At 42.8% G+C, this 13066-nt stretch overlaps 2 protein-coding genes across 5 annotated transcripts in view; one reads left to right on the forward strand and one right to left on the reverse strand.

Moving 5' to 3' along the window:
- Nucleotides 1-13066, forward strand: part of LOC129864883 (PHD finger protein 21A-like) — a 458909-nt gene that overhangs the window by 143658 nt on the left and 302185 nt on the right. The gene's annotated exons all lie outside the window — the stretch shown is intronic.
- Nucleotides 1-13066, reverse strand: part of LOC129864884 (rho GTPase-activating protein 8-like) — an 84967-nt gene that overhangs the window by 13229 nt on the left and 58672 nt on the right. Inside the window, exons 5-9 of the mRNA XM_055937186.1 lie at nucleotides 4827-4958; nucleotides 4580-4666; nucleotides 3252-3350; nucleotides 1041-1151; nucleotides 822-895 (exon numbers count right to left, since the gene is read on the reverse strand). Coding sequence (XP_055793161.1) covers nucleotides 822-895; nucleotides 1041-1151; nucleotides 3252-3350; nucleotides 4580-4666; nucleotides 4827-4958 — 503 coding nt within the window. The remainder of the gene's footprint in view (nucleotides 1-821; nucleotides 896-1040; nucleotides 1152-3251; nucleotides 3351-4579; nucleotides 4667-4826; nucleotides 4959-13066) is intronic.

Genomic DNA, 13066 nt, shown 5'->3' on the forward strand with positions numbered 1-13066 from the left:
CTCAACTATTACAGTAGAGGTCTGGTACCTGATCCAAGGTCCTATCAGACAGCTCCTACCTCAACTATTACAGTAGAGATCCTGTACCTGATCCAAGGTCCTATCAGACAACTCCTAGCTCAACAAATATTACAGTAGAGGTCCTGTACCAAGGTCCTATCAGACAGCTCCTACCTAAACTATTACAGTAGAGGTTCTGTACCTGATCCAAGGTCCTATCAGACAGCTCCTACCTCAACTATTACAGTAGAGGTCCTGTACCAAGGTCCTATCAGACAGCTCCTACCTGTAGAGGTCCTGTCCCTGATCCAAGGTCCTATCAGACAGCTCCTACCTCAACTATTACAGTAGAGGTCCTGTACCAAGGTCCTATCAGACAGCTCCTACCTCAACTACTACAGTAGAGGTCCTGTACCAAGGTCCTATCAGACAGCTCCTACCTGTAGAGGTCCTGTCCCTGATCCAAGGTCCTATCAGACAGCTCCTACCTCAACTATTACAGTAGAGGTCCTGTACCAAGGTCCTATCAGACAGCTCCTACCTCAACTACTACAGTAGAGGTCCTGTCCCTGATCCAAGGTCCTATCAGACAACTCCTAGCTCAACTATTACTGTAGAGGTCCTGTACCAAGGTCCTATCAGACAGCTCCTACCTCAACTATTACAGTAGAGGTCCTGTACCAAGGTCCTATCAGACAGCTCCTACCTCAACTATTACAGTAGAGGTCCCTGATCCAAGGTCCTATCAGACAACTCCTAGCTCAACTATTACTCTAGAGGTCCTGTACCAAGGTCCTATCAGACAGCTCCTATCTTCTTACCTTTGTCTTTGAGATAAGACACAGTCTGGGACATCACAGGAGGGATCATCACTCCCTGGTTCTTCTCACCAATACTGGAAACAGAACACGTCTAGTTCAGTAGGCATGCAGTATGGTACATCATATTAGTTGGCATAACCATGGTGGAAATATGGAGCGGCTGGGGAGGGTGGGACGGGGGGGGGGGGGCGATTAAAGGGGACTCAGCTAAATACTCACTATTGCAGGCTGACTCCAAACTGCTGTGTGGGCAGAGGAGGTCTGGGGGGAGGAGTCTTAGATGAGGGGCGCAGACCTCCCTTCTGGGCCGCCTGCAGCCTCTCGTCATGCCTGTAGTAAATACATGGTCATATACTGTTGAAGTGGGAAGTTTACATACACTTAGGTAGGAGTCATTAAAACTCGTTTTTCAACAACTCCACAAATTTCTTGTTAAGAAACTATAGTTTTGGCAAGTCGGTTAGGACATCTACTTTGTACATGACACAAGTAATTTTTCCAACAATTGTTTACAGACAGATTATTTCACTTATAAAATTCACTGTATCACAATTCCAGTGGGTCAGAAGTTACACTAAGTTGACTGTGCCTTTAAACAGCTTGGAAAATTCCAGAAAATGATGTCATGGCTTTAGAAGCTTCTGATAGGCTAATTGACATCATTTGAGTCAATTGGAGGTGTACCTGTGGATGTATTTCAAGGCCTACCGTCAAACTCAGTGCCTCTTTGCTTGACATCATGGGAAAATCCAAATAAATCAGCCAAGACCTCAGAAAAAAAGTCTGGTTCATCCTTGGGAGCATTTTCCAAACACCTGAAGGTACCACGTTCATCTGTACAAACAATAGTACGCAAGTATAAACACAGCAGCCGTCATACCGCTCAGGAAGGAGACGCGTTCTGTCTCCTAGAGATGAACGTGCTTTGGTGCGAAAAGTTCAAATCAATCCCAGAACAACAGCAAAGGACCTTGTGAAGATGCTGGAGGAAACAGGTACAAAAGTATCTATATCCACAGCAAAACGAGTCCTATATCGACATAACCTGAAAGACCGCTCAGCAAGGAAGAAGACACTGCTCCAAAACCATCATAAAAAAAGCCAGACTACGGTTTGCAACTGCACATGGGGACAAAGATCATACTTTTTGGAGAAATGTCCTCTGGTCTGATGAAACAAAAATAGAACAGTTTGGCCATAATGACCATCGTTATGTTTGGAGGAAAAAGGGGGAGGCTTGCAAGCCGAAGAACACCATCCCAACCGTGAAGCACGGGGGTGGCAACATCATGTTGTGGAGGTGCTTTGCTGCAGGAGGGTCTGGTGCACTTCACAAAATAGATGGCATCATGAGGGAGGAAAATTATGTGGATATATTGAAGCAACATCTCAAGACATTAATCAGGAAGTTAAAGCTTGGTCACAAATGGGTCTTCCAAATGGACAATGACCCCAAGCATACTTCCAAAGTTGTGGCAAAATGGCTTAAGGACAACAAAGTCAAGGTATTGGAGTGGCCATCACAAAGCACTGACCTCAATCCTGTGGAAAATATGTAGGCAGAACTGAAAAAGCGTGTGCGAGCAAGGAGACCTACAAACCTGACTCAGTTACACCAGCTCTATCAGGAGGAACGGGCCAAAATTCACCCAACTTATTGTGGGAAGCTTGTGGAAGGCTACCCGAAACGTTTGACCCAAGTTAAAAAATGTTAAAGGCAATGCTACCAAATACTTATTGAGTGCATGTAAACTTCTGACCCACTGGGATTGTGATGAAAGAAATAAAAGCTGAAATAAATAATTCTCTCTACTATTATTCTGACATTTCACATTCTTAAAATAAAGTGGTGATCCTAACTGACCTAAGACAGGGAATTTTTACTAGGATTAAATGTCAGGAATTGTTAAAAACCTGAGTTTAAATGTATTTGGCTAAGGTTTATGTAAACTTCCAACTTCAACTGTATGTTCCATACATGAATACAGTACACTACCTCCGTGGTTGGTTGGATACATGAATAACCTACCTGAGGACATCAGGTGATCTCTGAGCTCAGCCAGGTAGTTAGGGTTAAGGTCAGGGGTCAGGGTAAGGTAGTGGTATAGAGGTGTAACCTACCTGAGGACATCAGGTGGTCTCTGAGCTCAGCCAGGTAGTTAGGGTTAAGGTCAGGGTAAGGTAGTGGTATAGAGGTGTAACCTACCTGAGGACATCAGGTGGTCTCTGAGCTCAGCCAGGTAGTTAGGGTTAAGGTCAGGGGTCAGGGGTTAGGGTAAGGTAGTTAGGGTTAAGGTCAGGGGTCAGGGTAAGGTAGTGGTATAGAGGTGTAACCTACCTGAGGACATCAGGTGATCTCTGAGCTCAGCCAGGTAGTTAGGGTTAAGGTCAGGGGTCAGGGTAAGGTAGTGGTATAGAGGCGTAACCTACCTGAGGACATCAGGTGGGATGATCAGCTGATCCCAGCTCAGGTGATCTCTGAGCTCAGCCAGGTAGTTCACATAGGTCAGCTTCTTACCAAACTTGTGACTAAAACAGGAAGAACAGAGTTAGAAAGGTCAGTCAATATGCCAAATGTCTTTCATAGCCATGAATACTGTTGTGGAGACCAGACTTGTACAGTACAGGCCTGAATGGCATCTTCACTGTAGAAAGAAGACTGGGCACCATACCTGATTGGTTGGAATATACTGTATTCTAGATTATTACTGTAGAAAGATGACTGGGCACCATACCTGATTGGTTGGAATATACTGTATTCTAGATTATTACTGTAGAAAGATGACTGGGCACCATACCTGATTGGTTGGAATATACTGTATTCTAGATTATTACTGTAGAAAGATGACTGGGCACCATACCTGATGAGTGGTTGGAATATACTGTATTCTAGATTATTACTGTAGATAGATGACTGGGCACCATACCTGAGTGGTTGGAATATACTGTATTCTAGATTATTACTGTAGAAAGATGACTGGGCACCATACCTGATGAGTGGTTGGAATATACTGTATTCTAGATTATTACTGTAGAAAGATGACTGGGCACCATACCTGAGTGGTTGGAATATACTGTATTCTAGATTATTACTGTAGAAAGATGACTGGGCACCATACCTGATTGGTTGGAATATACTGTATTATAGATTATTACTGTAGAAAGATGACTGGGCACCATACCTGATTGGTTGGAATATACTGTATTCTAGATTATTACAGTAGAAAGATGACTAGACACCATACCTGATGAGTGGTTGGAATATACTGTATTCTAGATTATTACTGTAGAAAGATGACTGGGCACCATACCTGATTGGTTGGAATATACTGTATTCTAGATTATTACTGTAGAAAGATGACTGGGCACCATACCTGATTGGTTGGAATATACTGTATTCTAGATTATTACTGTAGAAAGATGACTGGGCACCATACCTGATGAGTGGTTGGAATATACTGTATTCTAGATTATTACTGTAGATAGATGACTGGGCACCATACCTGAGTGGTTGGAATATACTGTATTCTAGATTATTACTGTAGAAAGATGACTGGGCACCATACCTGATGAGTGGTTGGAATATACTGTATTCTAGATTATTACTGTAGAAAGATGACTGGGCACCATACCTGAGTGGTTGGAATATACTGTATTCTAGATTATTACTGTAGAAAGATGACTGGGCACCATACCTGATTGGTTGGAATATACTGTATTCTAGATTATTACTGTAGATAGATGACTGGGCACCATACCTTATGAGTGGTTGGAATATATTCCAGAGGATTCTGATAAAGTTAGTAGGATGGACGACATAGAGGGCTTTCAGGTTCTTCTTGTACCTGTCAGGAAATACATTGACACACACACACACACACACACACACACACACACACACACACACACACACGGTAAACATAATTCTGGAAAAACTAGCTCGTCGAGTAATATTTTGATTGAGAGGGCTTGAAAAGTCCTAGGTCAGAGGTCAAGGTGACTTACTTCCTGTCAAATTCTTTGTATGCGTTTCGTAGCCATTGTAGCGAGGGCTTGTTGCTGCTGCGGAGACCATGGTGGAAGTACACTACTGTATAATCACTCTCTACATACTGGTCCAGAGTGTACATCAGATACCTACAACCAGGGAGAGAAGAGAGCAGACCACTCAGGTAAACTGCCCCAAAAATAAAATGGAAACTCTTTGACTAAATGAGGGATAACAAAGTATATTGAAAGCAGGTGCTTCCACACAGGTGTGATTCCTGAGTTCATTAAGCAATTAACATCCCATCATGCTTAGGGTCATGTATAAAAATGCAGGGCAAGCCATTATTTTGGGTACCATGGCTATGGCCCCATAAGATGACAATGCCCCCCATCCACAAGACAGGAGGGGGGGGGTCACTGAATGGTCTGATGAGCAGGAAAACCATGGCAACCGTATTCCATGGTCGTCTCAGTCCCCAGATCTAAACACTTATGGGAGATTCTGGAGCGGCGACAAATTAATTCAATTGAAATTGTGTAACTGGTCTACACTGGCCAGCAGCTCTGACTGTTAACGTAAGACAAAACGTGGAGTATATTTTAACTTGAGAAATTCTGCACAAAACATCTTAGATGTAAAATTGCGTAACTAAAACATCCATCGCCAAAAAACGTCAACATTTGTTGTTAGATTCATTCTGGGGATTCTGGGGATTCTGAGGAAGTGAAATAGGCTTCCAGCCCACAACGTCTCTACAGTGTCTCATGAGGGACAAACACCATTAACCAAACGTGGATTCTGTCAGGAGACACACCTTCAACACTGAAATCTAGTTTTTCTAATGAGCAACATTAAAAACATTACGTGCCATTTGGCGTGTTCAGTGGCTCTTTAAGAGACTCACCCAGAAAACTCACAAATGCAATCATTCTACAGAGGGAGATATGGACTACATATAGCAGAACAGACCATAGAGGGAGATATAGACTACATACAGCAGAACAGACCATAGAGGGAGATATAGACTACATATAGCAGAACAGACCATAGAGGGAGATATGGACTACATATAGCAGAACAGACCATAGAGGGAGATATAGACTACATACAGCAGAACAGACCATAGAGGGAGATATGGACTACATATAGCAGAACAGACCATAGAGGGAGATATGGACTACATACAGCAGAACAGACCATAGAGGGAGATATGGACTACATATAGCAGAACAGACCATAGAGGGAGATATGGACTACATACAGCAGAACAGACCATAGAGGACGTCCTACAGAGGGAGATATAGACTACATATAGCAGAACAGACCATAGAGGACGTCCTACAGAGGGAGATATAGACTACATATAGCAGAACAGACCATAGAGGGAGATATGGACTACATATAGCAGAACAGACCATAGAGGGAGATATGGACTACATATAGCAGAACAGACCATAGAGGGAGATATGGACTACATACAGCAGAACAGACCATAGAGGACGTCCTACAGAGGGAGATATAGACTACATATAGCAGAACAGACCATAGAGGGAGATATGGACTACATACAGCAGAACAGACCATAGAGGACGTCCTACAGAGGGAGATATAGACTACATACAGCAGAACAGACCATAGAGGGAGATATGGACTACATATAGCAGAACAGACCATAGAGGGAGATATGGACTACATACAGCAGAACAGACCATAGAGGGAGATATGGACTACATATAGCAGAACAGACCATAGAGGGAGATATGGACTACATATAGCAGAACAGACCATAGAGGGAGATATGGACTACATATAGCAGAACAGACCATAGAGGGAGATATGGACTACATATAGCAGAACAGACCATAGAGGACGTCCTACAGAGGGAGATATGGACTACATATAGCAGAACAGACCATAGAGGGAGATATGGACTACATATAGCAGAACAGACCATAGAGGGAGATATGGACTACATATAGCAGAACAGACCATAGAGGGAGATATGGACTACATATAGCAGAACAGACCATAGAGGACGCCAGAGGGAGATATGGACTACATATAGCAGAACAGACCATAGAGGGAGATATGGACTACATATAGCAGAACAGACCATAGAGGGAGATATGGACTACATATAGCAGAACAGACCATAGAGGGAGATATGGACTACATATAGCAGAACAGACCATAGAGGGAGATATGGACTACATACAGCAGAACAGACCATAGAGGGAGATATGGACTACATATAGCAGAACAGACCATAGAGGGAGATATGGACTACATATAGCAGAACAGACCATAGAGGGAGATATGGACTACATATAGCAGAACAGACCATAGAGGACGTCCTACAGAGGGAGATATGGACTACATATAGCAGAACAGACCATAGAGGGAGATATGGACTACATATAGCAGAACAGACCATAGAGGGAGATATGGACTACATATAGCAGAACAGACCATAGAGGGAGATATGGACTACATACAGCAGAACAGACCATAGAGGGAGATATGGACTACATATAGCAGAACAGACCATAGAGGGAGATATGGACTACATATAGCAGAACAGACCATAGAGGGAGATATGGACTACATATAGCAGAACAGACCATAGAGGGAGATATGGACTACATATAGCAGAACAGACCATAGAGGGAGATATGGACTACATACAGCAGAACAGACCATAGAGGGAGATATGGACTACATATAGCAGAACAGACCATAGAGGGAGATATGGACTACATATAGCAGAACAGACCATAGAGGGAGATATGGACTACATATAGCAGAACAGACCATAGAGGGAGATATGGACTACATACAGCAGAACAGACCAGGCCTACAGAGGGAGATATGGACTACATATAGCAGAACAGACCATAGAGGGAGATATGGACTACATATAGCAGAACAGACCATAGAGGGAGATATGGACTACATATAGCAGAACAGACCATAGAGGACGTCTACAGAGGGAGATATGGACTACATATAGCAGAACAGACCATAGAGGGAGATATGGACTACATATAGCAGAACAGACCATAGAGGGAGATATGGACTACATATAGCAGAACAGACCATAGAGGGAGATATGGACTACATATAGCAGAACAGACCATAGAGGGAGATATGGACTACATATAGCAGAACAGACCATAGAGGGAGATATGGACTACATATAGCAGAACAGACCATAGAGGGAGATATGGACTACATATAGCAGAACAGACCATAGAGGGAGATATGGACTACATATAGCAGAACAGACCATAGAGGGAGATATGGACTACATATAGCAGAACAGACCATAGAGGGAGATATGGACTACATATAGCAGAACAGACCATAGAGGGAGATATGGACTACATATAGCAGAACAGACCATAGAGGGAGATATGGACTACATATAGCAGAACAGACCATAGAGGGAGATATGGACTACATATAGCAGAACAGACCATAGAGGGAGATATGGACTACATATAGCAGAACAGACCATAGAGGGAGATATGGACTACATATAGCAGAACAGACCATAGAGGGAGATATGGACTACATATAGCAGAACAGACCATAGAGGGAGATATGGACTACATATAGCAGAACAGACCATAGAGGGAGATATGGACTACATATAGCAGAACAGACCATAGAGGGAGATATGGACTACATATAGCAGAACAGACCATAGAGGGAGATATGGACTACATATAGCAGAACAGACCATAGAGGGAGATATGGACTACATATAGCAGAACAGACCATAGAGGGAGATATGGACTACATATAGCAGAACAGACCATAGAGGGAGATATGGACTACATATAGCAGAACAGACCATAGAGGGAGATATGGACTACATATAGCAGAACAGACCATAGAGGGAGATATGGACTACATATAGCAGAACAGACCATAGAGGGAGATATGGACTACATATAGCAGAACAGACCATAGAGGGAGATATGGACTACATATAGCAGAACAGACCATAGAGGGAGATATGGACTACATATAGCAGAACAGACCATAGAGGGAGATATGGACTACATATAGCAGAACAGACCATAGAGGGAGATATGGACTACATATAGCAGAACAGACCATAGAGGGAGATATGGACTACATATAGCAGAACAGACCATAGAGGGAGATATGGACTACATATAGCAGAACAGACCATAGAGGGAGATATGGACTACATATAGCAGAACAGACCATAGAGGGAGATATGGACTACATATAGCAGAACAGACCATAGAGGGAGATATGGACTACATATAGCAGAACAGACCATAGAGGGAGATATGGACTACATATAGCAGAACAGACCATAGAGGACGTCCTACAGAGGGAGATATGGACTACATATAGCAGAACAGACCATAGAGGGAGATATGGACTACATATAGCAGAACAGACCATAGAGGGAGATATGGACTACATATAGCAGAACAGACCATAGAGGGAGATATGGACTACATATAGCAGAACAGACCATAGAGGGAGATATGGACTACATATAGCAGAACAGACCATAGAGGGAGATATGGACTACATATAGCAGAACAGACCATAGAGGGAGATATGGACTACATATAGCAGAACAGACCATAGAGGGAGATATGGACTACATATAGCAGAACAGACCATAGAGGGAGATATGGACTACATATAGCAGAACAGACCAAGTCACAGAGGGAGATATGGACTACATATAGCAGAACAGACCATAGAGGGAGATATGGACTACATATAGCAGAACAGACCATAGAGGGAGATATGGACTACATATAGCAGAACAGACCATAGAGGGAGATATGGACTACATATAGCAGAACAGACCATAGAGGGAGATATGGACTACATATAGCAGAACAGACCATAGAGGGAGATATGGACTACATATAGCAGAACAGACCATAGAGGGAGATATGGACTACATATAGCAGAACAGACCATAGAGGGAGATATGGACTACATATAGCAGAACAGACCATAGAGGGAGATATGGACTACATATAGCAGAACAGACCATAGAGGACGTCCTACAGAGGGAGATATGGACTACATATAGCAGAACAGACCATAGAGGGAGATATGGACTACATATAGCAGAACAGACCATAGAGGGAGATATGGACTACATATAGCAGAACAGACCATAGAGGGAGATATGGACTACATATAGCAGAACAGACCATAGAGGGAGATATGGACTACATATAGCAGAACAGACCATAGAGGGAGATATGGACTACATATAGCAGAACAGACCATAGAGGGAGATATGGACTACATATAGCAGAACAGACCATAGAGGGAGATATGGACTACATATAGCAGAACAGACCATAGAGGGAGATATGGACTACATATAGCAGAACAGACCATAGAGGGAGATATGGACTACATATAGCAGAACAGACCATAGAGGGAGATATGGACTACATATAGCAGAACAGACCATAGAGGGAGATATGGACTACATATAGCAGAACAGACCATAGAGGGAGATATGGACTACATATAGCAGAACAGACCATAGAGGGAGATATGGACTACATATAGCAGAACAGACCATAGAGGGAGATATGGACTACATATAGCAGAACAGACCATAGAGGGAGATATGGACTACATATAGCAGAACAGACCATAGAGGGAGATATGGACTACATATAGCAGAACAGACCATAGAGGGAGATATGGACTACATATAGCAGAACAGACCATAGAGGGAGATATGGACTACATATAGCAGAACAGACCATAGAGGGAGATATGGACTACATATAGCAGAACAGACCATAGAGGGAGATATGGACTACATATAGCAGAACAGACCATAGAGGGAGATATGGACTACATATAGCAGAACAGACCATAGAGGGAGATATGGACTACATATAGCAGAACAGACCATAGAGGGAGATATGGACTACATATAGCAGAACAGACCATAGAGGGAGATATGGACTACATATAGCAGAACAGACCATAGAGGGAGATATGGACTACATATAGCAGAACAGACCATAGAGGGAGATATGGACTACATATAGCAGAACAGACCATAGAGGGAGATATGGACTACATATAGCAGAACAGACCATAGAGGGAGATATGGACTACATATAGCAGAACAGACCATAGAGGGAGATATGGACTACATATAGCAGAACAGACCATAGAGGGAGATATGGACTACATATAGCAGAACAGACCATAGAGGGAGATATGGACTACATATAGCAGAACAGACCATAGAGGGAGATATGGACTACATATAGCAGAACAGACCATAGAGGGAGATATGGACTACATATAGCAGAACAGACCATAGAGGGAGATATGGACTACATATAGCAGAACAGACCATAGAGGGAGATATGGACTACATATAGCAGAACAGACCATAGAGGGAGATATGGACTACATATAGCAGAACAGACCATAGAGGGAGATATGGACTACATATAGCAGAACAGACCATAGAGGGAGATATGGACTACATATAGCAGAACAGACCATAGAGGGAGATATGGACTACATATAGCAGAACAGACCATAGAGGGAGATATGGACTACATATAGCAGAACAGACCATAGAGGGAGATATGGACTACATATAGCAGAACAGACCATAGAGGGAGATATGGACTACATATAGCAGAACAGACCATAGAGGGAGATATGGACTACATATAGCAGAACAGACCATAGAGGGAGATATGGACTACATATAGCAGAACAGACCATAGAGGGAGATATGGACTACATATAGCAGAACAGACCATAGAGGGAGATATGGACTACATATAGCAGAACAGACCATAGAGGGAGATATGGACTACATATAGCAGAACAGACCATAGAGGGAGATATGGACTACATATAGCAGAACAGACCATAGAGGGAGATATGGACTACATATAGCAGAACAGACCATAGAGGGAGATATGGACTACATATAGCAGAACAGACCATAGGGCCTACAGGGAGATATGGACTACATATAGCAGAACAGACCATAGAGGGAGATATGGACTACATATAGCAGAACAGACCATAGAGGGAGATATGGACTACATATAGCAGAACAGACCATAGAGGGAGATATGGACTACATATAGCAGAACAGACCATAGAGGGAGATATGGACTACATATAGCAGAACAGACCATAGAGGGAGATATGGACTACATATAGCAGAACAGACCATAGAGGGAGATATGGACTACATATAGCAGAACAGACCATAGAGGGAGATATAGACTACATATAGCAGAACAGACCATAGAGGGAGATATGGACTACATATAGCAGAACAGACCATAGAGGGAGATATGGACTACATATAGCAGAACAGACCATAGAGGGAGATATGGACTACATATAGCAGAACAGACCATAGAGGACGTCCTACAGAGGGAGATATGGACTACATATAGCAGAACAGACCATAGAGGGAGATATGGACTACATATAGCAGAACAGACCATAGAGGGAGATATGGACTACATATAGCAGAACAGACCATAGGAGAGGGAGATATGGACTACATATAGCAGAACAGACCATAGAGGGAGATATGGACTACATATAGCAGAACAGACCATAGAGGGAGATATGGACTACATATAGCAGAACAGACCATAGAGGGAGATATGGACTACATATAGCAGAACAGACCATAGAGGGAGATATGGACTACATATAGCAGAACAGACCATAGAGGGAGATATGGACTACATATAGCAGAACAGACCATAGAGGGAGATATGGACTACATATAGCAGAACAGACCATAGAGGGAGATATGGACTACATATAGCAGAACAGACCATAGAGGGAGATATGGACTACATATAGCAGAACAGACCATAGAGGGAGATATGGACTACATATAGCAGAACAGACCATAGAGGGAGATATGGACTACATATAGCAGAACAGACCATAGAGGGAGATATGGACTACATATAGCAGAACAGACCATAGAGGGAGATATGGACTACATATAGCAGAACAGACCATAGAGGGAGGGAGATATGGACTACATATAGCAGAACAGACCATAGAGGGAGATATGGACTACATATAGCAGAACAGACCATAGAGGGAGATATGGACTACATATAGCAGAACAGACCATAGAGGGAGATATGGACTACATATAGCAGAACAGACCATAGAGGGAGATATGGACTACATATAGCAGAACAGACCATAG

The sequence above is a fragment of the Salvelinus fontinalis genome, chromosome 11 (assembly GCF_029448725.1).
Source record: "Salvelinus fontinalis isolate EN_2023a chromosome 11, ASM2944872v1, whole genome shotgun sequence".
Taxonomy (NCBI): Eukaryota; Metazoa; Chordata; class Actinopteri; order Salmoniformes; family Salmonidae; genus Salvelinus; species Salvelinus fontinalis.